Source organism: Mesoplodon bidens, assembly GCF_964165515.1.
Source record: "Mesoplodon bidens genome assembly, chromosome: 11".
Taxonomy (NCBI): domain Eukaryota; kingdom Metazoa; phylum Chordata; class Mammalia; order Artiodactyla; family Ziphiidae; genus Mesoplodon; species Mesoplodon bidens.
Genome location: NC_138167.1, coordinates 44504041 through 44531985, shown reverse-complemented (window position 1 = coordinate 44531985; position 27945 = coordinate 44504041). Strand labels below are relative to the sequence as shown.

The 27945-nt window shown below is 41.7% G+C and overlaps 1 protein-coding gene across 4 annotated transcripts; it reads left to right on the top strand.

The window, feature by feature from the left end:
• The first annotated feature begins 1 nt into the window (after position 1).
• On the top strand, positions 2-27945 carry EIF4B (eukaryotic translation initiation factor 4B). Of its 4 annotated transcripts, none has more exons than XM_081250309.1 (15): positions 2-99; positions 8899-9036; positions 10302-10510; positions 13018-13134; positions 15037-15091; positions 15773-15907; positions 18262-18399; positions 18502-18675; positions 23183-23411; positions 24782-24879; positions 25704-25917; positions 26449-26504; positions 27080-27185; positions 27458-27530; positions 27664-27945. In XM_081250309.1, exons 1-15 carry the CDS (start codon positions 87-89, stop codon positions 27742-27744), a joined length of 1836 nt encoding a protein of 611 aa, XP_081106435.1. In that variant the 5' UTR covers positions 2-86; the 3' UTR covers positions 27745-27945. The 4 variants fall into 4 exon arrangements, with proteins under 4 accessions (XP_081106435.1, XP_081106434.1, XP_081106433.1 ...); XM_081250308.1 differs by having other exon boundaries at positions 27077-27185; XM_081250307.1 differs by having other exon boundaries at positions 24782-24894.

Below are 27945 nucleotides of genomic sequence, written 5' to 3'. Positions count from 1 at the left end.
GTTTTGCGTCTCCTAGCCCGACGCGCTCGCTATAATCACGTGACTGCCTCATCCGGGTCTTTTGCGTTCTCTTTCCCTCTCCCAACATGGCGGCCTCAGGTGAGTGAGCGGCCGAGCGCGGCCAAGGACCGGGGTCCGAAGCGACTCTCCGACCTTGATCCACTGGTTCTCTGGAGTCGGGAAGTGGGCGGCAATGCTTCCCTTCGGATTTTGGGGCTGCGGCAGGCTGGTGGCTAGGCCATGTGAGGTTATCGCCTCGGGATGTTTGGGGGGAGGGGAAGGACACCTTCCCCTCCCCCCTCACACCCTTTTCACCCCGTATGCGCGAGGTTGGACTTGGGATCAATGGTGGACTCTGGCTTGACTTGGAGTGAGGAGGAGGCGCAGAAAGAGCCGCGGGAGACGTGAGGCCTTCTCACAGACGTGAAGCACTGTGCCCGCCTGAAGGCGTGGAGGAGGGAAAGAGGCGGTTGGCGCGCGGACGGGTGCACACTAGACCAGGTCTCAGAGGCGCGAGGCCTTTGCGGACGGGAGTGGGGGCAGGGAATAAAGGGGGTGGCAGTTAGAACGCGAGCGCGAGTCGGTGGAGGGGCGGGGGAAGGCGGCGGTGCGCGTGCGCGGTAGAAGAGACGAGGGAAGTGGAGACGGGCGCTCCTTAAAAGCACGCGCGAGAGCCCAGATGGGAAGGTTTACGCACCTGTGTTGCTTGCTTTTTAGGTCCTTCCACTTTCTGACCTTCCCCTGTTAGAGTGTGACTCGGCCCTTATATTTTTACAAGGGTAAATGTGTTAGGTTTGGAGGTTGAAGTTACTGGAGTTAGATGGGGATGGGGAACCCGGTGTGGGGCGCCCACGTGTTGGAGGAGAGAAACAGGGTGGAGACCTACATTTCTTCTAGGCTTTTTTATTCAGTCAACACATTTTTACTGAGTGTGAGCTATATACGTGCCAGGCACGATTCTAGGTATTGGAGATATAATGGTGAACAAGATCTGATCCCTTGACAACTTCCATTTTGATTTTGGTCGCGTTTTCATAGCCCCAGTGGTGGAGTTGGGCTTTTTTTTTTTTGGAAGATATTTGCACAACTGCTTGGGGGTGCTTTTAGAATAATATGAGAATATTAGTGGTTGGAGTTGATTTCTTTTTTTAGACTTAGGGAGAGGGAATATCACTGACATGCAAGTCTCCTTGCATTTCTGATGGACTTACTGAGCTGTGCCAACATTTCATAGCAGTAATTTTAGTTTGGCAGACATGGTCTCTTTTCCCTGGCATGACCCTGCATTCTACAAAACATTTATTGAACAACTGTTATCTCCGGACACTCATTTCTCACCAAGGATTTCTCTCCTCTGTTACGTAGAGATGTATGTCTTTGAGGAAATTGAGGTGCATTTGAACATAATACCTTTTATTAGTGTAGCGCTTGACGTGGACCTAGCACTTTTATGTATGTTGTATAATCTGATGTTCTGTGAGATAACAGGCAGATATTGGTGTCTCCCATCTGAGGAAGATGAAATGATTCGTTCAGGGTCACACTGCATGCTGATGGCAGAGTAAGGTCAAAATCTTTGAAACTTCTCACTCTTCTCCATTATCAACTTGGAACTAACAAGGTTGGCTTCCATGTCATCCTAAGTTTGGGATGCTGCCCAAGAGCTTCATCTGAACTACTTATTTGGCCTGAATTTTCCATCTTGATGGCTTAGTGTCATAATCTAGTGAAAAGCCTTTATTCCCTTTCTCAAAACTTGTGTGGAATTTTTAGAGGTGGAAGACACTATTAACAATCTGTCCTTCATTTTACAGAGTTGAGTGAAATCCAGACTGATTAAACTGGATGTGCTTAGTGAGGTCTCCTGTTCTTCCACTTTACCTGCCTGGAAGCCCTCATCTCATTTCATTCGGTTCCATGAATCTTTTTAGCTTGTGTAGTATGTGTAAGGGACACTTATGCTAGTATCCAGGCACAAGGTTGCATCTGACAGTCTGCCCTTGAGAAACTATCAGATTTCTTTCCCCACTTTGAATCCTTTCCCATTGCATTGACTTGGTTGAGTGACCAGTATTCCAAGATGACTGTATTAATGAGTCCGTAAAATTAGTGTATTTTCAGTATACTTCTTGAGGGTGCCTGGTGTCTTGTTGAAAAAACAGATCTTACATTTTGTTGGTGAAAATACGTGATAAAACTTCATCGGCCTCTTTTACTGTTAAGTGAGACCGAAAAATTCTTCGCAGTAATACCAGTATCCAGTGTGACCCATTATTGAACTTCAAGAACAGGAGGTGTCCAGAGCTGACTATTGAATCTACTCGCCTTACCTGTGGGGGATCAAATGTATTTGATATGGGTTAACAGTTTTTGAGACTAGACTGCTTTGAGATTGTAAATAGTGTACCTATGCCCACACAAGGCTTTTCATTTGCATAACACTTTCCAGAATTATATGTGGCATCTTGATTATTTTTTATGGGGAGAGGATAGTGTCCAATGGTTGTTTTCATACAGTTCTGATCCTTACAGTGAAAAATAGTTTCAGTGGTTGCTATTATATGCTGTTCACGTATTACCTATTTTCATATCCCTTCCTGTATCATGTTTGTTATTCTGGGAGTAAGATACCCAGATTCAGAAGGCCAAGGTTAAAACTCCTTATGAAAATTCAAGTTCAAATACAGAGAGAAGAAGTACCAAGGTAAAACATCGTATTTCTAAGTAATGTCACTTTTTAAAAAATGTATATACTTTTATACAGCTTTGAAGTATGTCACATACCAAGTATAGCTTGAGATAGGATACCCTACTACATTGTATTTGTCTCAAAACATCCTAGAATTTGTTTTCCTGATCATGGGGGAAATAATTGACTTAAGGATTTGGGTTTTTTTTTTTTTTTAACTGCTTGTTTGTAATTAAGTATGTGTATGTACATTTATAAGTGCACACACCAAAGTCAGTTTCTTAGATTTGTAATGGATATTGCTGTGGTCCTAATGGTAGGAAAATGCCCAAAGCAAGAAGTTATTCTTGAATTTTTATAGCTCCTCTCTTTAGAAAAGCTGCAAGTACTTTGTAGTGATCTATCTGCATGATGTTGTATTGGACATTTTATATATTTTACGTAAGTGATCAAATTGAGTAGTGTGGAGAGGTAAGGAAAAGGCAGTGTGGCATTTTCCTCAGATTGTGTCAAGATGAAGAAGTTGGACAGAGAAGAGAGGTCCCATAACAACTGAACATAGGAGTCAAGGTGGTGGAGCTTATTGGTCCTGACTTAGTCTTTATTCTCTACTCTGCTAAACAGTAGCATAGTAAAGGTTGAAACCTCTCAACATCATGATACTGTACTGCACTGTATGAAACATCTTTTCGTGCTGGGCTCTAATCAGCAGATTAGTTCAGTTCTAGGCACTCTGGTATTTGAGTAGATTGCATTTATACAGTATTGTTTCTTTAAGGAAATATTTGTTGATCGTTAATTAGCTTTTAATTCTGGAGACTGGCAGGATTCACTTCCCAGAAAGAAACACCTTGCCCATTAGCAGTCATTTTTCTTCTCCCCTCACCAGCCATTAATCTTACTGGGTTTTTGTATTTACTTATCCTGAACGTTTCATATAAATGGAATCATATAGTGGGTGGACTTTTGTTGCTAGCTTCTTTCTCTTTGCATGTTTCAGGGTTCATCCATCCATATTGTAGGATGTATGGATACTCATTCCTTTTTATTGACAAATCCATTGTATGGACATCTACATTTTATTTATCTATTCATCATTTGGTGGGCATTTGGATTGTTTCCAGTTTTTTGCCTATTATGAATAATGCAGTGATTTTGTACGGGTTTTTATGACACTTTCTGACATACTTAGTCTCTCTTTTCTTTTAATAATAAGTTTACTTATTTATTTTTGTCTGCATTGGGTCTAAGTTGCTGTGCGTGGGCTTTCTCTAGTTGCAGCGAGCGGGGGCTACTCTGTGTTGTGGTGCACGTGCTGCTTATTGCGGTGCCTTCTCTTTGTAGCGGAGCACGGGCTTTAGGTACGCGGGCTTCAGTAGTTGTGGCTCTCGGGCTCTAAAGCGCAGGCTCAGTAGTTGTGGCACATGGGCTTAGTTGCTCCGTGGCATGTGGGATCTTCCTGGACCAGGGCTTGAACCCATGTCCCCTGCATTGGCAGGTGGATTCTTAACCACTGCGCCACCAGGGAAGCCCTCCTAGTCTGTAGTTGCTAACACATTCAGAAGACTTGATAACCCTGTAAAATAAGTGGGACTTAGTCTGGCAAGATCTAAAATTAAGAAACTTAATTTTTGACAACTCCTTATCTGAATGTTAAGAGCTGTGTGAATTCTCCTTCCTAAATAAGAGATACTAGTTTAAGAAAGATGGAGAAGTAGGGCTGCATTCTACAACAAATAAGCTTTATTGGTTAAAGTACTTTAAGGTGTCTTCTGTTTTGTTTAAGGAAAACAGCACTTCCATAGATTTTATCACTCCAGTGTCTATCAGTTGGTGCTTTTATTACTAATACAATGGAGTTATAACAGGAAAACATTCTGAGAAAAATAAAGGAAGCATTTTTACTTGCTACAGCCTGATAGTCCTGAAGACTTGGTTTAATGTAGTCACTTTTCTGCTGATGTGCTTTATATAGGGCTTACGTTTCCTTTTGTTTGTCTACTTATTTATTGATATCAAATTACCACTTAGAGCAGTGGTGCTCAATCATGGGCACTTTTGTCTCACCTATCCCAGAGGACATTTGGCAATGTCCGGAGACATTTTTGTCACAGTGGGGTGGGGGGGTTGCTGCTGACATCTAAGTCGAGACTGGAGATGCTGTTAAATATCATACAATGGACGGTACACCCCACCGCCCCCCAACACAGAATTACCCAACCTCAAATGTCAGTGGTGCAGAAATTGAGAAAGAGTTAAGCTGATCAGTTGTAGTATTTATTTTTATATGTCATAACAAAGCTTGTTTTTTTAATTAAGACTGCAATTGGGGGCTTCCCTGGTGGCGCAGTGGTTGAGAGTCCGCCTGCCGCTGCAGGGGACACGGGTTCGTGCCCCGGTCCGGGAAGATCCCACATGCCGCGGAGCGGCTGGGCCCGTGAGCCATGGCCGCTGGGCCTGCGCGTCCGGAGCCTGTGCTCCGCAGCGGGAGAGGCCACAGTGGTGAGAGGCCCGCGTACAGCAAAAAAAAAAAAAAAAGACTGCAATTGGGTTTCCCTGGTGGCGCAGTGGTTGAGAGTCCGCCTGCCGATGCAGGGGACGCGGGTTCGTGCCCTGGTCTGGGAAGATCCCACATGCCGCGGAGTGGCTGGGCCCGTGAGCCGTGGCCGCTGAGCCTGCGCGTCCGGAGCCTGTGCTCCGCAATGGGAAAGGCCACAACAGAGAGAGAGGCCCACGTACTGAAAAAAAAAAAAAAAGAAGAAGAAGAAGAAGACTGCAATTGTAAGATCTTTTCTTTAACCTAGATGAGTATATAAAGACCTTCACAAGTACCTAGTACTTAGTGAATAAATTACAATTGTAATGAGACAAGCAGGCAGTTAGAGGATTTAATAAAATTTCTGGGACATACTTTTTTTTTCCTCTTAGTCCATGTGGATTTGGTCTTAAGTAATTGGAATGTGTTTTGTTTATTAGGTGGTTGGTTTAACTTTAACCAATTCACATAAGATTTAAAGAAAACTAAGAGTTGGACCAGTTCAGTCATTGTATCAAGGGATTGATACCTCTAGAGCATTAAATGATGCTTTACTTATAAAGAAGAGAACATTGTTGAAATCCTAAACATGGAATGGACTTAGATATTGAAGGAGCAAAGCAGGAGGATTTAGATAACATTGTTTCTCGGTTACTGAAATAAAATAGAGTGGAGCAAACATTTAGGTTTATTCATTTTACTTTTTAAAGGCTTGTTCCTTTAAATCTGCTGCTTATATTGTGATTGAGTCAATGCTGCTGCTAGATTTAAAGAAACGGAAGTTAGGGATCTTGTGAAGGAATTTTAGCCTGTCTTTAATTGAAGACTGTCCATCATCCAACAGTGATTTCTCAGCCTGAAGTTTTTGGAGGGGCCAGTCACAGAATCAGGGGAGAGGGAGATGTATGATTTGAAAAGACATTCTAAAACAGTGCTTTAATTTTTTTTTTGGTCATGATACTTATTATTTTGAAATTTCAAATAACGTTAAAGGAGAGTGTGAGACTTGTTTGTCTTGAGTCAAGGGGTAAAAGTTGAGAAACTCTGATTTAGAAAATTGATGTAAGCCAGAATCAGACCAAAGGGCAGGTTAATTCCAGACTGTGCTGCTTTGGTATTAGATTCATATATAAAACAAACGGAAAAGGGATCCCTCAATCAAACTCTTACTATTCTTATGTTGCACTTGACCTCATTGTATGACTGACCACCAATTCTATTTTTATTTTCTCAGTGACCAGACAGATCATGATACTACGTTAAGCCCCACGAAGGTAAAGATCTCTAGCTAGCATCATACTAGTCCCAGACACTTATTTTTAAATTGGACAACTAAAATAAGCCTATACATTATAAGCATTCTACCACAGAGGTATGCTTTATGTCTTATTCAAATTAAAATTTCCCCTAGGCCTTTGCATATGAGCTAGGAGCAATATCAGTGCTATAGGACTTCAACTTTGCATAGCTGCTTTCTTTCAAAGCATGTAATAGATCCAAAATATAACCTGGTGATCATAAATTATAGTTTTGGAGCACGGTTAGTGTTAAGTCACTTGAGAGAGACATGGAAACTTCACATTCAAGACCATCTTTTCTCTGTATAATTACAGCCAAGTTCATCTGTTTTGCACATTGAGACCATAATCTCAGTGTGCAAAATGAGGTCAAGTCCAACATAAGAATAATAAGAGTTTGATTGAGGTATCCCTTTTCCCTTTGTTTTATACATGAATTTAATTCATATTGTGTCCAGAATGTTCATAACATTCGTAGCTAGCAGGTCTTTAGTTCCTGAAGATGGTATTTTAAAGGAAAGGCAGGTACCAGGTGAGAGAACAATCTTCATTCAGTTAAGCAAATGGTGCATCGAGTTACATTCTTCATCCTCTTGGATGGAAAATTTGTTGAGAATTGGAACATGGAGGAGGAACTCATCATTATAAAAGCCATGGAAATGATCTTTGTTAACAGCAGAGCTGCTTGTTTTTTGTCTTAATTATGTCACAGCTGTTCTCAGGGGCCAGTTCTAGAACTTCAGTTAGTCCTTCCAACTCTTCTGCATTAGCTGCTTATGGGTGCCATCTCAGAAGTTCTGAGGACTGGAGAGTTAAAGAGCCAAGGTCAGGCCACTAAATGGAGCCATTTAGAGATTCCTAAAGATTTCATAACCATGGGAAACATTTAAATTGTAGGTTCTTAGGGATTTCCTATGTTTTCCCTTTAGTATAATATCATCTTCATATGTAGTGTTAAGGTAGGGAAGGAGATCTTTTTTTTTTTTTTTCTAGAAGGCAGAGAAATCGAGCTGTGTATATGAGTCTTACAATTTGAACACTTTCAAATGACAGTGAGTACATTTGCCCTGGTTGTGATAACCTGCCATAGAACTAATAACAAGCTTCTTAGGGGCTGGGGCTCCCATGGGAAGAGCCCTAGACTTGGTGTCCAAAACCTTAGGTTTAATTCTAGCTCTGCCATCTAATATCGCTGTAACTTTAGGATGGTCATTTAACCTCTTTGAGACTTGGTTTCCTTCTATGTAAGTTGATAGTAATGATTCCTTCCTCATGTGGTGGTTTTACAAGTATCAAACAATTCTCCAAAGTGTCATACAGAATATATTATTAGGGATAGGGATTTTGTTTTATTTCTTTGTGTCCCAGGAGCAATAAACGTAGTAACCTGCAAAAATCTCAAATGCTACACAAGTGAATATAGTAGGAAATAAAAGCTGGCTGCCCCCACCTCAGTTTTACTCCCAGAGTAAGTTTGAAAACCCTTCTAGACCCCTTTCCATCCATATGCATAATGTATATTTAAACAACAGGGACTTACATAGGGGCTTCCCTGGTAGCGCAGTGGTTAAGAATCCACCTGCCAATGCAGGGGACACGGGTTCGAGCCCTGGTCTGGGAAGATCCCACATGCCACAGAGCAACTAAGCCCATGCACCACAACTACTGAGCCTGTGCTCTGGAGCCTGTGCGCCACAACTCCTGAACCCTCATGCCACAACTACTGAAGCCTGCACACCTAGGGCCTGTGCTCCACAAGAGAAGCCACTGCAATGAGAAGCCCGTGCACTGCAACAAAGAGTAGCCCTTGCTCGCCGCAACTAGAGAAAGCCCGCGCGCAGCAACGAAGACCCAACGCAACCAAAAATAAATTTTTTTTAAAAGAAAGGGGGGGGCTTCCCTGGTGGCGCAGTGGTTGAGAGTCCGCCTGCCGATGCAGGGGACACGGGTTCGTGCCCCGGTCTGGGAGGATCCCACATGCCGCGGAGCGGCTGGGCCCGTGAGCCATGGCTGCTGAGCCTGCGCGTCCGGAGCCTGTGCTCTGCAAGGGGAGAGGCCACAACAGTGAGAGGCCCGCCTACCGCAAAAAAAAAAAAAAAAAAAAAAAAAAAAAAAAAAAAAAAGAAAGGGGGACTTAACATAATATGTATTCTGTAACTTTTTATTTTTCACATCTCGGACTTTCTGTGCCAGTACATTGTGCTTTCTCCTTTATATCTGCATGGAATTCTTTCACAGAAATGTACCACAATCTGAACCTTTGATGGGCCTTTATTGTTGCTTTCTTTATAAATATATTTAATAATAGTGCATTGTACAACTCTGTAAATACCCAAGTATTGATGAATAATCTTTCTCTGGCCCTTTTAAAATAGCAAAAAAGAAGAATAAGAAGGGGAAGACCATCTCCCTAACAGACTTCCTGGCTGAGGATGGAGGGACTGGTGGAGGAAGCACCTATGTCCCCAAACCAGTCAGCTGGGCTGATGAAACAGATGACCTAGAAGGAGATGGTAACTTTTCTTTTGTTTTCCGTCATGTTTGGAATTTTCATTACGTTCTAGACAAAATATGTTCCACAATAATGGTTCTCACTTGTAATTTGGAAGGAACTTAAAACTATTTTGTAGAACCTGCAATCTTACGTTTATGTATTTTGTAGAATCTTAGGTTTGGGCTCTAAGAGTTTGTGATAGGGGCTAAAGTGATTCAAGAGAGTTTAGTGCTAATTCTGGGTGTTGCAGTAACAGGGTTTTCTCAGGGTGCTATCCTTTTAAGCCTTATTTTTTTCATTTGTAAAGTAAGGACTAGATTATTTCATTTTAGGTCTGAAATTCTGTGATGTCCTCATAAAGTAATATGCAGTATAACCTATACGGTCTTTATACTCAAGAGTCAAGGAATAATTTGTTCTAAGAGCTATTAGTATGAAGTCAGGGCGTCCCTGGGTAAACAGAACTGGTCTGAGGAAAAGGAATAGGAATAGGAATTATGGTGGGAAAATGCAGAAGAGTCATTGGGGTATCATTTGAATAAGTTCTGTGCCTTCAAGAAATAGCCAGGAACAGGCAGGAGCTATAAAATCATTGGGTATGAGATAAGTCTGATCACCCATCATTTTTCTCTAAAAGCTTTAATTGCAAACAGAAGAATATTTTTTTCTCTTGTGACCTATTTTTGTAACAAGAAATTTCATTTAGATCATATCTTCCGTAAGTGTTGATACCTGAAGTACAAATTCATGGGCAGTGCTGTAGGGACAGTATCTCCTAGCTCCACTAAGATTACCATCCTACTGCACTACCATCTGTGTGACCTTGGGCAAGTTACAAAACCTTCCTGAAATCTTAGTTTCCTTTTCTGTAAAATGGGAAACAAACTCGCATGATTATTTACAAAGGTAAGTTGGGATATAATGAATATGAAGTACCTGGCACATGGTAACATTCCATAAATAGTGATTGATATTCTCTCATTTCTCTGCTGCATAAGGAATAAGTTATGATTCTGTTAACGAAAGCCTGGGCCTTGAAAGGCCTTGAAATACTTAGAAACAAAGAGGCAGTAAATAGTACTGAGTCTTTGCATTGCTATCTGATTCTGACATTTCAGAAGCATTTTGTCTGTAAAGCGTCCTTATTGCTGAACCCCTACCTTTTTTATCTTTATTTCCTGATATAGCTTATTTAATACTTGGCGCTTAGCATATGTCCTCTTATTCTACAGTGGCAGTAAGGGAAGTTTCTTCTAATTTCTTATGTCTACTTTTCTATCCTAGTTTCAACCACTTGGCATAGTAATGATGATGATGTGTATAGGGCACCTCCAATTGACCGTTCCATCCTGCCCACTGCTCCACGGGCTGCTCGGGAACCCAATATTGACCGGAGCCGTCTTCCCAAATCACCACCCTACACTGCTTTTCTAGGGAACCTGCCCTATGATGTGACAGAAGACTCCATTAAGGAATTCTTTAGAGGATTAAATGTAAGTGTAAAGGTTTTAGGCCATTAACTAGGTATGGAGGGTACTGTACGGGTAGTGACTGTCTCTGAATTTCTGTGTTGAGAAAGGTTCTGAGGTTGTGTCTATACTTGGAAGAAACAGGTATGTAATTTAGTGGTGTTTAGGCCGTTTGGCTCAGAATGTTCTCATCCAAAACCAGTTGGACAGTCTTATCAGCAAATTTAATACCTTATTGATATAGAGAGAATCTCTCAAAAATATATATCCCGGGCTTCCCTGGTGGCGCAGTGGTTGAGGGTCCGCCTGCTGATGCAGGGGACACGGGTTCGTGCCCCGGTCCGGGAAGATCCCACATGCCGCGGAGATGCTGGGCCCGTGAGCCATGGCCTCTGAGCCTGCGCATCCGGAGCCTGTGTTCTGCAATGGGAGAGGCCACGACAGTTGAGAGGCCCGCGTACTGCAAAAATATATATATATATATATATATTTTATTTATTATATATATATATATATATATATATATATATATATATATATCCCTTCTCTATGAAATTTAAAGGTGACATACCCAGTTAAACGTTGGAAAGTGGAAGAAAGTTTCTCTGAACTCAGCTATTCTGTAATTGACATTCAGGCTTATATCAAAATTACATTTTAATTTTTTATAAGAATACGTTTAACTGAGCAGATGTGTAGTTTTTATTAATGGAGTCTGCTCACATATAATGGAATTCACAGGCTTGCTTAAAAACTTAAGGCAGGATGTTTGAAAACACTGACCTAGAAGTTTCCAGAAAGACGAAAAAGTGAGTATGAGGTGCTAAGAATCCTTTTCTAAACTTTGATGAAAAAATACTTAGGATTTCAAAAATGGAAGAAGAGTAATAATTTCCAATTTGGTTTTTCTCCAGAGTCTTTGCCGAAGAGAAGACATTAAAAACTAGGTTTCTTCTAAGAATCTGCTCCCTCTTTCACTTTTTTATTTTGGCTGCGTTGAGTCTTCATTGCGGCATGCGGGCTTCTCTAGTTGTGGGCTCCAGAGTGCTTGGGCTGTCTAATTGCAGCACGCAGGCTTAGTTGCCCCGCGGTACGTGGGATCTTAGTTGCCCGACCAGGAATCAAACCCGCGTCCCCTGAATTGGAAGATGGATTCTTAACCACTGGACCACCAGGGAAGTCCCTCCCTCATTCGCTTTTTTTATTATTATTGTTAATACAGCAGGTTCTTATTAGTTATCTGTTTTATACATATTAGTGTATATATGTCAACCCTTCTTCACTTTTGCTATGTTGGTTGACTTCTTTACTAGATCCTGTTCTCTGCAATGGGCCATCAACTTCTGTAGCTGGCTTTTCTTGTGTGATTATTTTTTATCGCAACTTAAAATTTTACTCTCTGTTTAATTATGTAGTACATCTAGAAGTATGGCCTGTTTTCGATTCCTCTCTAGTAGCCTCTTTCTTCTGTAGAGTGTTGAATAATCTCTGGCCTGTTCAGGCTTTTCACCTTTATGCTCTAGAATTGGTCTGTAGCTACTTCTTTTTATTTTATTCCCTTTTTATTTTGTTCCTTTTCCTGCTCTCCTCACAAGTTGAGTTAAACTAGAATTTAAAAGCGACTGTGACAAAATCTATATCTCAGGAGCCCAGAATAAAGTATCAAATCAGTGATGCAAAAGATAGCTTGAATATATGCAAAATATTGGAGAAATGAAGAAATAAGTAAAAAGAGTAAGAAAACAGACATAAAAAGTGAAAAGTGGGGCTTCCCTGGTGGCGCGGTGGTTGGGAGTCCACCTGCCGAAGCAGGGGATGCGGGTTCGTGCCCCGGTCCGGGAGGATCCCACGTGCTGTGGAGCGGCTGGGCCCGTGAGCCATGGCCGCTGAGCCTGCGCGTCCAGAGCCTGTGCTCTGCAATGGGAGGGGCCCGCGTAACGCAAAAAAAAAAAAAAAAAAAAAAAAAGTGAAAAGTACAATTCAGTGGTTTACCATCTCAGAATTCAGCAGAAAGGGTAAGTATGGTGAGGGTTTATGATCCAGTGTTTGATTCAGCCAAGCTATTAATATATGAAGACAACAAGTAATGTTTCTCAGATAAGTCAGCTTGCCAAAAAATATACTGCCCAGAAAATTTTTTGGCAAAAACTGAGTCAAATTTCTGAGAGACAAAAATTGGAAATAAACTAATTGTGGAACACAAGCGGTTCCTTTTAACTGAAAAACAACTAAAAACTAGAAATGTAGAATGAGGCAGAAGTCAGGGGTACAGGGAATACACTGAACTCCTTAGTTTTTTAAAGGTTAAATTCATATTGTTCAAATTGAAAAGGTTTAACAGGGTATATGGTAAAGTCTCTCTTGTATCCCTCTGTACCGGTTTTCCTCCTGGAGACAGCCAGGTTCTTGGGTATTCTTCAGAGAAATCCACTGCATATACAATCGTAAAAAAAAAAAAAAGAAGAAGAAGAAGAAGACAAATGAACAAGAGCATTGAACTAGGAAATATTTTTTGTTTCTTTCCTCCTTAGATCAGTGCAGTGCGTTTACCACGTGAACCCAGCAATCCTGAGAGGTTGAAAGGTTTTGGTTATGCTGAGTTTGAGGACCTGGATTCCTTGTTCACTGCCCTGAGCCTCAATGAAGAGGTAAATAAACTAAGGGTGGGGGTTGAGGGCTGGGAGCTAACAGCTCTTGTGTTTATCAAACTGGTAGTTTTTAGGCCGGGTCAGTAGCTATTCCGAAGATTCCCATAATACCTACAAAGAAAAGCCTGGATTATTTATCAATATACCGGTTAACATTCAACATCTAGCACGGCACACCTCCCTTCTGCAAGTTCAGCAGGGCCTAGTAATTCTGGAACGTGTTTAGGTGGGAAATTGTGAAGAAATCCACCATGAAGTCCTTAATAAAATCTCACGTTAGTTCACTCACAGCTTTGCCTCAGTTCCGTGGCTTTGCTTTTTCAAAATAATATGACCAGATCAAGGCAAATAGAAAAATCATGTTATTTTAGTATTTAAAGATGTTACCTCTTTTTCAGGGAAGTAATTTTTTATTTTTAAGAGGGCTCACAAACATTTCTCACTAAGATGTCATTTGTAATACTTGCTCCTGGGAATCTGTTACAGGAGAATGACAGTAAACATTCAGTCCTGCTTTGTAACATTGCCCATAGATGTTTTTTAATCCAGACACTAGAGGTTCAGTGGGGAGAGGAGATTTAGCTGTTAATACATGAGGGAGGATGGAAATTAAATCTAATTGAAATACAGTTATTTAAGTGATTGGTGCCATGTAGGGATTCCTAGGCTAGCCAGAGCAGGTTATTGAAACATTTAGTTACTTGTTAGTGATGGAAGTTTCTAATCCAAGAACTTCTTTTTTTATCTCTAGTGAGTGACTTCAGAAATCAAACTGATTATATATCGAAAGAAAAAAAGGCTGTTTTTTTTCTCTTTTAATTCCAGAAACCTCTCATTGTTCATTGAGAAGGCAATTTCCAATGCCATTTGTGCCATAATTCTATGGTCCATGTCTGCCATTGGACGTGATTGAAAGCAACTCCTCTTAAAATATTTTTCCTATCTCATAACTTGAGTACCACCATGATAATCTGAAGCAGATGTCAAATCTGAAGCAGATGTCAAATTAGGAATAAAATTCATGTATTTAGTTAAATATATGAAAAGCAAAAGTTGTTTGAAAGTTTTTCTTCTCAGGTCATTTTAGGTTTTATTAACATTACTAATTTTTAACTCTCAGTCTGAATAAGAAAAAGAATACCATACAATTGTTATTATCTGAAGTTTGCTGAATTGACTGTTAAATAAAATGTTGTCATGGCCCAGACTTAGGAGTTAGTTTGTATTTAGAGATTTCATCATAGTGGTATTTAATATAATTCCAGGTGTTCTTAACTAAATTTCATTGTCACCCTTCTTCAACTGTAGATTCTACTATGAAATGAGAAAAATATCATCAGTAGAATTAATTGGGTTCAAAATATATAAATAGTGATGTGGGAAAGGGAAATCAGAGGGTATCCTGGAGGAACTGATTTATCGTAAGGTAATACTGAGTGAAAGAACTTGAGATTATAAACAGAGACCATGCTTTATGCAACTTTGCTGGTGCATAATAGGGACTCTGTAAATGTTTGAATGCATAATTGCCCTGGACCCAAGTAATACCTTTATTTAGCTAGTTGTCTAGAAATGTTTTTAATTTATTACATGTGACAGATTGCCTGTGATAGTTTAAAAAGTTAAATCTATTCTGTGAGGTTTGACTTTATAAAAATAGTAAGATAATTGACCTAACATTCATTTAAGCCCAACTTAAATGTTAATTCTAAGGGGTTATTTTATATTCAAGTCTTTATAAAGGATTCTTTAGCCAACAAATTGTAGTGTTGGCTAGATTACAGTGTTTTTCCTTTATCTTCCTTCCCCCAGTGCTTCTGCTATGCCCAGACGTTCAAGGTCACTCATGGGATTTGTGCATAATGGGGCAAAAGGTTGGTTAATATGGTCCTATGCTCTCAGTCTCTAGGTAACAGGAGAATTCGAGTGGACGTTGCTGATCAAGCACAGGATAAAGGTAGGAAAGATGATGGAATGTTTTGTTTTGTCATGGTCCTGGGAAGACAAAGCAGAGGTGCCCTTCCCCAGAAACTTGTAATAGAGGCAGATAGTGGGGGCCACCTTAACCTTGAGCAGTAGTTCTTGACTGAGGATGGTTTTGCGTCACAGGGGATATTTGTCAATGTTGGGAGACATTTGGGTGGTCACAACTGTGGGGAGGGCTCCTAACGTCTAATAGCATCCAGGGACTATCCTATAATGCGTATGACAGCTGCCCCAACAAAGAATTGTCCAGCCCAAAATGTTGGTAGTGTTGAGACTGAAACCCTGATTGACCTAGATGAACATTAAATATAAACTAAATAGATTACGTACCTAGCAGCACACTGGACACAAGAGGAGCCTGATTCATGTATATTTCAGGGAGTTCCTGGCCTATCTTTAAAAAATTTTAAGATGCCTATACAGAAGATGAGACAGGTAAGCATTAAACCAGTAGGAATAAATATGAGGAAGGGAGTCACTTGGTTGAGTTGGAGAGTACACTTATGGGGCCTGGGGCAACTTCGTGATGACGCTGTGGTATAAGCAAGAAGTACAGTATGTGGGGGCAGGAGGGGGCCTCTGTGCATATGAGAAATATCTGGCAAAAGTTTTTGTGAGCTAACCAGTGTTTTTTCATTTTATGTATCTGTAGACAGGGATGATCGTTCTTTTGGCCGAGATAGAAATCGGGATTCTGACAAAACAGATACAGACTGGAGGGCCCGTCCTGCTACAGACAGCTTTGATGACTACCCACCTAGAAGAGGTGATGATAGCTTTGGAGACAGTAAGTTCATTTTTATCTAGTTAGTTTCTTGTGTATTCTGGGGGGTTGTTTTGTAATAGGACAAATGTGTTAATGTAGATGATCACAATGGCAGATAAAGGGGAGGGTAGCAGTAGATGCAGAAAAAAAATTTAAGATGCCTTATAAAATAACAGAAAATTCATTACCTTCAAAAATACTAAATGTCTACCACGTGCCAGATACTTTTGTAAGCTCAGGATACAGCAGTGAACAAAACAGACAAAAATACTGTCTTTGTTGGACATTATTTATACCAGGAGAGAAAAACATTATGCAAATAAAGTGTAATTTAGAGAAGGGGAGTAGAGAATGTCATGGGGTAGGAGCTGGGATAAATTACAACTTTTACACACACCACCTAAATCCAATAAAAGCTTTGTAAAACGTTTGTGGAGAAAATGCTACAACTTTATTGAAATACATGAAGAAAGACTCAACACTCATTTCTTTCTTTAATGGAAAGGACCTACTGTTGAGTAAAGAAATGACTAAGTAGTTGTTTGTCTATATAATGGAATATTTGATAGCATAACATACATGTGATGACAAGGGTAAAATTCAAGACCTGTTTTGTTTGGCCGCACCAAGCCTCTTGTGAGGTCTTAGTGTCATCCCCCTGTCCGTCTGCATCCCCCCCGCCCCGGTCCAGGGATCAAACCCATGCCCCTGCACTGGAAGCGCGGAGTCTTAACCTCTGCACCACCAGGGAAGTCCCTTAATTTTTAAAATTTAAACTACTTGTGGATGAATGTTCACTAGACAAAATGATGGCCTTTGCAAAATGAAACCATTGTTTTAAAAGGAAGCTGTCATAAGACTAAGATACTTCTTAGGCCTACTCACAATTAAACTCAGAATGCCTTTTAAGTTTTTTTGTTTTGTTTTTTAATTTGTTCATGTTTAGACATTGAGGGTTTTTTTTTTTCCATATAAAAATCTGGGTTTCTGACATGTCACCTGAAGCTAAATAGCATGCAACGATTTTAATATTATAAACAACAATCCAAAGAACCTTCTTATATGTATATCTGTATAATGTGTCCAGTTACTTGCTCAGGTTAAATTCCTAGAAATTAAATTGCTGGCCCAGAGGGTATACATGTTTTTTAAATCTTTTAGTATATAGTTCCGAAACAACTTTCAAGGCCTTTGAACTATTTTTAACTCAGCAGAGTAGGAATTGACTTATTGTGCTAAACTTTGCCACTACAAGATATATCATTTATTTTAACCTTTCCATTTGGGCAGTAGAAAACAATGTCCCGTTTTAGTTCCTGTTACTTAAGCAGTAACAGATAATTAACCGGTTGTCATATGTTACATATGTTTTTCTTATTTTGTTTGCCTCTCAGATTTGTGGTATGTGTATTGTTTTTCTGTGCTAAACTTTTTGTTTGTTTGCCAGGCCATGTGGCTTGCGGCATCTTATTTCCCCTATCAGGGATGGAACCCAGGCCCCCTGCAATGGAAGCATGAAGTCCTAACCACTGGACCGCCAGGGAATTCCCTCCATGCTAAACTTTTTAAGTAGTCTTTGGTTCTTTGGTATTAGGCATGAAAGATTCCAACTATATTTTCTTCTGGTGCTTTGTACTTACATTTTTAGTATTCACATCTTTAATCCTGGAAGTTCATTATGGAATATAAAGTAGTCCCCCCCCCCCATCTGTGGGGATACATCCCAAGAACCCTCCTGGATGCCTGAAACCTCAGATATTACTGAACCCTATGTTTTATGCTATGTTTTTTCCTATACATAACAGTATACTGTAATAAAAGTTACATGAATGTGATATCTCTCTCTCAAAATATCTTACTGTCCTGTACTGTACAGCGTGGATATGCTGGACAAAGGGATGATTCACATCCCGGGCAAGTTGGAGGGAGATGGCACGAGATTTCATCATGCTACTCAGAACAGCACGCAATTTAAAACTTAGGAATTGTGTATTTCTGGAATTTTTCATTTAAAATTTTTGGACTGTGGTTGACCATAGGTAACTGAAACTTCAAAAAGTGAAACCACACATAAGGCAGTACTGCTGTATAGATTTTTCTCTCCCCTAACTCCCTCCTAAATTGTTAGCCCAGCAACATTTATTGAATTAGTGGAGAACTTTTTAAAATAAATACCAAGGAAACCTTAATTCAATACAAATTCTTCTACCTTGGATATAGTGCGATTGTTTTTTGGTTTTTGGTTTTTTTAATGTAAACAGACACAGCAGTGAATATGAAGTCATGAAAGCAAACTGACCTAATGGGCTATGTTTGTTTTTATCAGTATGTGTCAAAGAAAAAGGAATGATGTTACCTGTCTCTTTCCTCTCTAGAGTTTCGAGATCGTTACGATTCAGACCGATATCGTGATGGGTATCGGGACAGTTACCGTGATGGCCCACGCCGGGACATGGATCGATACGGGGGCCGAGATCGCTATGATGACCGAGGCAGCAGAGACTATGATAGAGGTCATTGTAAAACACAATTAAGTTAAATTGCTTTCTTTTAAGAACTCCTTTCTTGCCTTCTCCCCTCCAGTGTGATGATTACAATTTGGGATATGTTTACAGGCTACGATTCCAGGATAGGCAGTGGCAGAAGAGCATTTGGTAGTGGGTACCGTAGGGATGACGACTACAGAGGAGGTGGGGACCGCTATGAAGACAGATATGAGAGACGAGATGACCGGTCATGGAGCTCCAGAGACGATTACTCTCGGGATGATTATAGGCGTGATGATAGAGGTAATCATTTGCTTCTGCTTACTTAATGGGGCATTACCACTAGAGTAACTGGTTGGAAATTTTTCAGTTATGTTTCAAACCCCTTAACTGGGCACAGATAGAACCTACACATAGTAAAGGTTGCATCGGAACATAATGGAAAGAGCATTAGATAAAAATGGACATAATGGAAATAAAGTGTAGTTCTAACCTGTTTTAGCATATAGATTTTTTCAGTTAAAATTTAATTGAATAGGGCTTCCCCTGGTGGCGCAGTGGTTGAGAGTCCGCCTGCCGATGCAGGGGACACGGGTTTGCGCCCTGGTCCGGGAAGATCCCACATGCCGCGGAGCGGCTGGGCCTGTGAGCCATGGCCGCTGAGCCTGCACATCCAGAGCCTGTGCTCCGCAACGGGAGAGGCCACAAGAGTGAGAGGCCCGCGTACCGCAAAAATTAAAAAAAATTTAATTGAATAAACAAAGGAAAAAGGAAAAAACATTTGCCAGACTTTCTTATAGTATGATCTCACTTAAAATAGGCTGTTTTAGGGCCTCCCTGGTGGCGCAGTGGTTGAGATCCGCCTGCCGATGCGGGGGACACGGGTTCGTGCCCCGATCTGGGAGGATCCCACATGCCGCGGAGCGGCTGGGCCCGTGGGCCATGGCCGCTGGGCCTGTGCGTCCGGAGCCTGTGCTCTGCAACGGGAGAGGCCACAGCAGTGAGAGGCCCGCGTACCGCAAAAAAAAAAAAAAAAAAAAATAGGCTGTTTTAGCCCCATTTTTCAAGTGAAGGAATGAGGCTCAAACATGGTCTCATAGCCAGTAATTGGTTGGCACTGTGGGTTAAAAACCAGGTGTTGCTTATTTCAATGCCATTGATACCAAGTAGTTGATACTCATTAATTAATGGTGAGATGTCAGTGTACCTATTCTAAAATTATGCTCCTGATATTGTATCATTTATATAAAACATATATTGTGTTATAACTCTGACCTCTCAAAAAATATTATAAATGGCCACCATTTGTTCTGACTTGAGTGATGTCATTTTATTTATTCATTCATTCATTCATTCATTCATTCATTGGCTGCAACGGGTCTTCGTTGCTGTGCGCGGGCTTTCTCTAGTTGCGTCACGCGGGGGTTACTCTTCCTTGCGGTGCGTGGGTGTTTTAATTTATTTTTGGCTGTGTTGGGTCTTTGTTGCTGCACACGGGCTTTCTCCAGTTGCGGCAAGCAGGGGCTTTTCTTTGTTGCGGTGCGCGGGCTTCTCATTGTGGTGTCTTCTCTTGTTGCGGAGCACGGGCTTCAGTAGTTGCGGTGCACGGGCTCAGTAGTTGTGGCTCACAGGCTGTAGAGCACAGGCTCAGTAGTTGTGGCACACGGGCTTAGTTGCTCCGTGGCGTGTGGGATCTTCCTGGACCAGGGCTCAAACCCGTGTCCCCTGCATTGGCAGGTGGATTCTTAACCACTGTGCCACCAGGGAAGTCCCTAAAATTTATTCTTAAAATAAATTTTTATTTTAAGATACCTGATACCTGTTACCTCTATTTCCATGCAAGAAACCTGGAAATAATAGCTAACATTTATTGAGCATTTACGCTGCACCAACAATGAGCTGAGTGCTCATACAGGTATTATTTAAGTATTCTATGTGGTAGATGTACAGTTATTGTCTTCCCTTTACTTGTGAGAAAAGTCGAGGCTCAGATGTAGTCTTCGTTCACTACTGACCTTTGCCTCTCATGCCATTTCTTGCCTCCCCCAATGGCTGTACACCTGATTTCCAGCCCCCCTTCCCCGCTGATGCTCAAACCCCCCACTCCTTCTAAGATCTGCCCCCCCACCTTGTCCTCAGGGTCACTGCCACTACCTCCGTTCAGACTTCATTGCTATGCCCACGTTACTAACATTTCCCTGCCTCGCTCCATTTTCACATTGGCCCAAGTAGTCTTTCTGGAACGATATCTAATTAGGTTATTCTCCTCCTTCTAAAACCCTATCTTGTCTCCTCGTGGCCTGAAAGATACCCCTTTGTACCTCTGACACACAAGGGCCTTCACTGCTCTGCCTCTTCAGTGTTGTCTCCATCCCTTCCACAAAAACTGCCCAGCCATCGTATTCCAGACGTTAGCATGGTACCTGAAATATAGGTGTTCCAATTATTTGTTGAGTAGGTAAACGAAATTACCAAAGGAAGAAGGAGATGTTGTGTACCATAGTGGGAGGAACAGTGGAGTTGCTTCAATAACATGGATTTCATTCTTTGGTCCACCAGGTGTTAGCTGTGTGACTTCAATGAGTTCCTCTTTCTGACCCCAGTTGTACCCTATTCACATAGGTAATGGCCTCTTCGCAGGGTTATACAGATGAAAAATGTATCTTGGAAGTTATATAAACTACCAACTTAAAACCCTTGTAGAAAATTTAAATCTTGCTAAACAATACTCTCTTTGTTTGCAGATACATAGATATGTAGTAAAAGACCAAAGACACGCATAAGAATGATAGATACCAAATTCAGCATAGTAGTTATGAGAAGACAGCGCAGCACTAAGCATGTTATCGGGAGGCTTCAGTGGTTTTTGTGGTGTCAGGTGGTTGATGTACACAGCCTTTCTTTATAAACACTGATTTTGAGAAATACAATATCCTTGAAGCACTCAGGTTCATCTTGAAATATTCTGACAACTTGGATCCAGGAAGAAGTCAGACTCCCTTACAGTTTATATTCTAATGTTCGGTGTTGTATACTTTGCCCTATGAATCACCATCAAATTTATATTATACACAGAGATAAGAATCTAGGAACTAGAGCCTTCCGCATCATACTGTTACAAGTTTGTCTTAACCTACTGAAGCAATCCATCTTCCAGACCACTTTTTTTTTTTTTTTTTTTTTTTTTGCGGAACGGGGGCCTCTCACTGTTGTGGCCTCTCCCGTTGCAGAGCACCGGCTCCGGACACGCAGGCTCAGCGGCCATGGCTCACGGTCCCAGCCGCTCCGTGGCATGTGGGATCTTGCCAGACTGGGGCACAAACCCGCGTCCCCTGCATCGGCAGGCGGACTCTCAACCACTGCGCCACCAGGGAAGCCCCAGACCACATTTTTTTAACAAGATACTTTTCATCCAATAAGTTACCATAGTCAAAAAATTTCCCCCAGGTAATAGTAATCATGATAAATGCTTAATTTATCATTGAAATTTTTACTGTTTTTAGTCTTTCCCTCAGTCTGGTACTGCATCATGGATGTGGTAGTGGAAAGATTAATTGGACTTGGTTCTTTGGGCCACACCCATTTTTTTTTTTTTTTTTAACTTTTTATTTTATATTGGAGTATAGCCGATTAACAATGTTGTGATAGTTTCAGATGCACAGCAAAGGGACTCGGCTATACATATGCATGTACCCATTCTCCCCCAAACTCCCCTCCCATCCAGGCTGCCACATAACATTGAGCAGAGTCCCCTGTGCTATATAGTAGGTCCACTGGTTATCCATTTTTTTTTTTTAAAGTTTATTTATTTATTTTTTTAATTAGTTTCTGCTTTATAACAAAGTGAATCAGTCATACATATACATCTGTTCCCACATCCCTTCCCTCATGCATCTCCCTCCCTCCCACCCTCCCCATCCCACCCCTCCAGGCGGTCACAAAGCACCGAGCTGATCTCCCTGTGCTCTGCGGCTGCTTCCCACTATCTATCTATTTTACGTTTGGTAGTGTATACACGTCCATGCCTCTCTTTCGCCTTGTCACAGCCCACCCTTCCCCCTCCCCATATCCTCAAGTCCATTCTCAAGTAGGTCTGCGTCTTCATTCCCGTTTTGCCCCTAGGTTCTTCATGACATTTTTTTTTTAAATTCCGTATATATGTGTTAGCATACGGTATTTGTCTTTCTCTTTCTGACTTACTTCACTCTGTATGACAGACTCTAGGTCTATCCACCTCATTACAAATAGCTCAGTTTCGTTTCTTTTTATGGCTGAGTAATATTCCATTGTATATATGTGCCACATCTTCTTTATCCATTCATCCGATGATGGACACTTAGGTTGTTTCCAGCTCCGGGCTATTGTGAATAGAGCTGCTATGAACATTTTGGTACATGTCTCTTTTTGAATTATGGTTTTCTCAGGGTATATGCCCAGTAGTGGGATTGCTGGGTCATATGGTAGTTCTATTTGTAGTTTTTTAAGGAACCTCCATACCGTTCTCCATAGTGGCTGTACCAATTCACATTCCCACCAGCAGTGCAAGAGTGTTCCCTTTTCTCCACACCCTCTCCAGCATTTATTGTTTCTAGATTTCTTGATGATGGCCATTCTGACTGGTGTGAGATGATATCTCATCCACACCCATTTTTTAATGATCTCCCTTTTTACCTTTGCTGGATTGGCTAGGCCACTCACTCATCTGAATCCCAAATAGCATTTTGTAAGAGGTATGTCTGGAAATCTGGCTTTCAGTCATCGGCTTCTGATGATTTTCAAAAACTATGACTTAGAGTTTCATTTAACTTAGGTCCCCCCCAGAGACCCAAGCTGAACCTCAAGCCTCGGAGTGCTCCTAAGGAAGACGATTCCTCTGCTAGCACGTCCCAGTCCAGTCGAGCAGCCTCTATCTTCGGAGGGGCCAAGCCTGTTGACACAGCTGCTAGAGAACGAGAAGTAGAAGAGCGGCTACAGAAGGAACAGGAGAAACTGCAGCGTCAGCTGGATGAGCCAAAACTAGAACGACGGCCTCGGGAGAGGTGAGGGCGTCTTGTATTACGGATTTCACATCCATGAATCCAGTGATTTTTTTTTTTTTTAATCCTGAGTCTTTATGTTAACATTTATTTATTTTATTTATTTGGCTGTGCCGGGCCTTAGTTGCAGCACACAAACTCTTATTCGTGGCATGTGGGATCGAATTCCCTGACCAGGGATGGAACCTGGGCCCCCCCCTGCATTGGGAGTGCAGAGTCTTAGCCACTGGACCACCAGGGAAGTCCCCAATCCAGTGATTCTTAATGGGGGCTTACATTCCCCAGGGGGCACTTGGGAAATTCATGTGGGTGTTACTGGTTGTCACTAGCATTAGTGTGGGGGGGGTGGGGCTGCTAGGTGGTCTGCAGCATGTGAGAAAGTTTCTTTACCCAATGAAGAGTTGTTGTTTATCCCTCATGATTTTCAAAAGGCCTCCTGGGCCCTGGTGGTACTTTAATACAAGAGTCTGCAAATTGTGGCCTGTACCTGTTTTTATAAATAAAGTTTATCTGGCCCTTTAAGAAAAACTTTGCGAAACCCTGCTTTATTGTATAGAGTAAAACTCCCACCATTGAGGTGAATGGATTTACCTCTTTTCAAGTTATTGGGATGGAGTAGACAAAATGTTTTCACTGATACTAAGTGTAGGCTGTAAATTATTTTCCAGTTATTTTTATTTGTGTGTATGTTGGTTATATTATCTGTTATTTCAAGATAGTGTAAAGGAGCGTTTATTATTAAAAAGATGGCATGACATCCAATAGGGTAGACACCTCCTATAATACGCTGAAAAGCTAGGCCTGGTTTTGAGCAATTTGTGGAACTATGTTACCACTAAGGGAGGGCAGAGTCGTAGATTATGTGGGGGAATGTTCTTAACCCTAGCTGACACTTGCTGAGGCACTTGTTTCCCTGCTGTCCAAAAGTAGAGAGTTCCTACGGAACCTCTTATAAGCCAAAATGGTGTAAAGTGAAGAAGCAGTTATTTTAGGACACATCTTGCTAACAGGTAACAGCTTGCTGCAGAACAATCGCTGAATGCTATTTTCGCTTTTCGTCTTTTTTTGTAAAAGCAGAAATCCTCTTTGGATTTCTTTCGGTTAGCAGCAGCATATATGGATCTTTCTGTAAAAGTGAAGTGGCATAAAGGAAACTTTGGAAAAGCAGGGGATACCTGTATTTAGAGCCAAAGAATGTTAATGTCTGCCGCTTTCAAACGGTTTGAGCAAGAGACAGGTGCGTGCACCCACACGTAAATAAAGCCAGCACGCTGAAATATTAATAAGCGATAGTTCCTGAGGGGTCGGCATGGGTCCAGGGTGGCCTTCACTGAGCTGGACATGATGTATTTTGTTAACTCTCTTTTATACAGACACCCAAGCTGGCGAAGTGAAGAAACTCAGGAACGGGAACGATCGAGGACAGGAAGTGAGTCATCACAATCGGGGACCTCAGCCACATCTGGCAGAAGTAAGTCAGACCAGGGTGGGTATCTCATTATTGCCCTTTTCCATAACCTATCCATAACCAAATTATGCAGAGATTTTGGAGTATTAGCATGGATTGATCTGACTTTCACATCTGCTTTGAAAAGTCTGAGAAATGTGTACCAGAAGAGACTTCTGTTACGGGTGTGTGTGCACATGTGCATTGAGCCTCTATGTGGAAGGTGATCAGTGGTTCCTCGAGTTTACAATTTCATTGTAGGTCCCCTTCACACTCATATATGTATCCTTCTTCAAGTACCAACGTTCTAACACGGAGAATACAGAAAGATGATAATCCTAAAATAAAGAATTCTCATTCCTAGGAGAGGTCAGATAGCTATCCTTGGAGTGTCATCATTTTTCCTGTTTCTCTTGCATCAGTAAAACATTTTCGCCAGAGGACATTTGGAAACCAGTTTGGGGATAATTATATCTATTGGGAATCAAATTCAGGTCTGTATTTAAGAATAATGATGGAGGGGCTTCCCTGGTGGCGCAGTGGTTGAGAGTCCGCCTGCCGATGCAGGGGACACGGGTTCATGCCCCGGTCCGGGAAGATCCCACATGCTGCAGAGCGGCTGGGCCCGTGAGCCATGGCCGCTGGGCCTGCGCGTCCGGAGCCTGTGCTCCACAACGGGAGAGGCCACAGCAGTGAGAGGCCCGCGTACTGCAAAAAAAAAAAAAAGAATGATGGAAAGCAGTAAACTCAGATGTGGACCGTTTGCCACTCTGTTGAGGTCTTAATAGATTGTTGTCCAATAAGCCCTTTTTTCCTGATGCTTTGACCTTCCCATTCTGACTTCACAGATTCACGAAGGAGAGAGAGTGAGAAGTCTCTAGAAAATGAAACACCCAATAAAGAGGAAGACTGTCAGTCTCCAACTTCTAAGCCTCCCAAACCTGAACAGCCTCTAAAGGTAATGCCAGCCCCTCCACCAAAGGAGAATGCTTGGGTGAAGCGAAGTTCTAACCCTCCTGCTCGATCTCAGAGCTCAGACACAGAGCAGCAGTCCCCTACAAGGTGAGTCAGCTTGGAAACATAGCAGTTGGTTGGCTATAGACTCTTCAGTGCTGTGCTATCATGGTGGAAGGTGCCCTGTGGGGTACTGGCCTTGTGGCGTCTGATAAGTTCTGCCATCTTTGCTGTCATAGTTCAAATTCTGTGGTGTGCTGGTGGTTCAGGTTTCTGGAGTTTCGATAGCTGGTTAACATCACTTTGGTGACTCAACCTGCACACACTATAAATCGGAACCCGCCAATGCCACATTCTGGCAGTACGGCCTTGGGGGTCACATCACTTCCCTAAGTTTTAGGATTCTCATTTGTAAAGTAGAGGGATAAGATTAACCTAGCATGACTATGATAATTCTAAAGGACATGACATTGGTCAAGTTCACATAATTGCTTTCATTGTTGCTTTCCCATATTTTAATGTTTCACAGCATTAAGTATGTACTTTTGGTTCTCTGTAAAACTTCACTTGAAGTAGAAGTTTCTTACCTGTTCCTTCCCTAAGATAGCTGATGGATGTGATTACATGTTTTCCTTCTAGTGGTGGAGGGAAAGTAGTTCCAGCTCAACCATCTGAGGAAGGACCAGTAAGGAAAGGTAAGGCCAAGAGGGGAGTAGGTTATTCGCCCAGATAGAGGCCTAAATAAAAAAGTCCCCATAGAGGAGTCACAAAATACTCAATATCATTGTATTTTGCACCCATTTTTTTGTGTTAAAGGTTCTTTGATTGTCTGCCTTTTCTTGCCAGTAGAGGGCAGGAGTGGCCTTTTTGGAGAAAACAGAGCCCTGCCCTTTCCTGGTAGAACATTTCTTTGAAAGGGAAAAAAAAGAATCGGAAGGAAATTGACCTGCTCAGTCCAGATTAGAAATGTTGCCATCTGCAAGGCCAAGGTCACTACACAGCATCATAGTCCTTATTTCCACTTTGCTTTTTATGATGGCGTAACCCCACGGTGGAATTTTTTAGTGGATCTTGTTTGCGGTGTGTGTGTGTGTGTCTGTGTCTGATAATAGAAGGGAAGAAGGGCTTAGGAAGGAAATCTGGGTTGGGGGTAGTTTTCATTTCCCTCAGTACATGTGGGCACACTTCTCTTCAGCTTAAGGGAAACCTGGGAGAGGAAGAGTGTTTATTTTACTGACTTCCATTTATTTTTGTGTCTCCACTCAAGCAGATGAAAATAAAGTAGATGGGGTGAGTGCCCCAAAAGGCCAAAGTGGAAATTCCAGCCGTGGTCCAGGAGATGGAGGGAACAAAGACCACTGGAAGGAGTCAGATAGGTACGTGTGTGTTCCCTGCTCATTTGTAACCTTTGATCTGATGCTAGCTACCTGTGTCTTTGTATGAGAAAGTTCCTGGTTCTCCAAGCCTTGCCAGATCTCCCACTGTGAACCCATTAAAGTCAACCAATATAGTCAGTTACAATTCTGAGAATCTAGATTACAAAATGTCCAGATAGCCAGACTGTTGATTGGAGGTGCGTATTCAGTACCTCAGAACTGCTTGTGAGTGTTGGGAGAGTCCTCTCCTAAAGTTGTTCATGTCTCTGCAGGAAAGATGGCAAAAAGGATCAAGACTCCAGATCTGCACCTGAGCCAAAGAAAGCTGAAGAAAATCCAGCCTCTGTGAGTGTCAAAGACTTGCCCTCAACTTATTGTAGCTTACTTTTGCCATTGAAATCCTGTACATTTGGGGCTGCAAACAGAGTGGCTGGAAATAGGCATTGCTGCTTATTCTTATCGATCTTGTCTATTACAGAAGTTCAGTTCTGCAAGCAAGTATGCTGCTCTTGCCGTTGATGGTGAAGATGAAAATGAGGGAGAAGATTACACCGAATAGACCTGCATTCTGTGCTTTCTCCTAGTCTCTCACCACCCTGGAACATTCGAGAGCAAATCAAACCTCTATCCAGACAAGACAAAATAAAACTCACCATCTCCTGGATACCTTTCTTAACTTTTTTTTTTTTTTTTTAAAGAAACAAAATGAAATTCTTTTGCATGCTGCTGCAGCCTTTAAAATATTGAACTAACTGGAGAA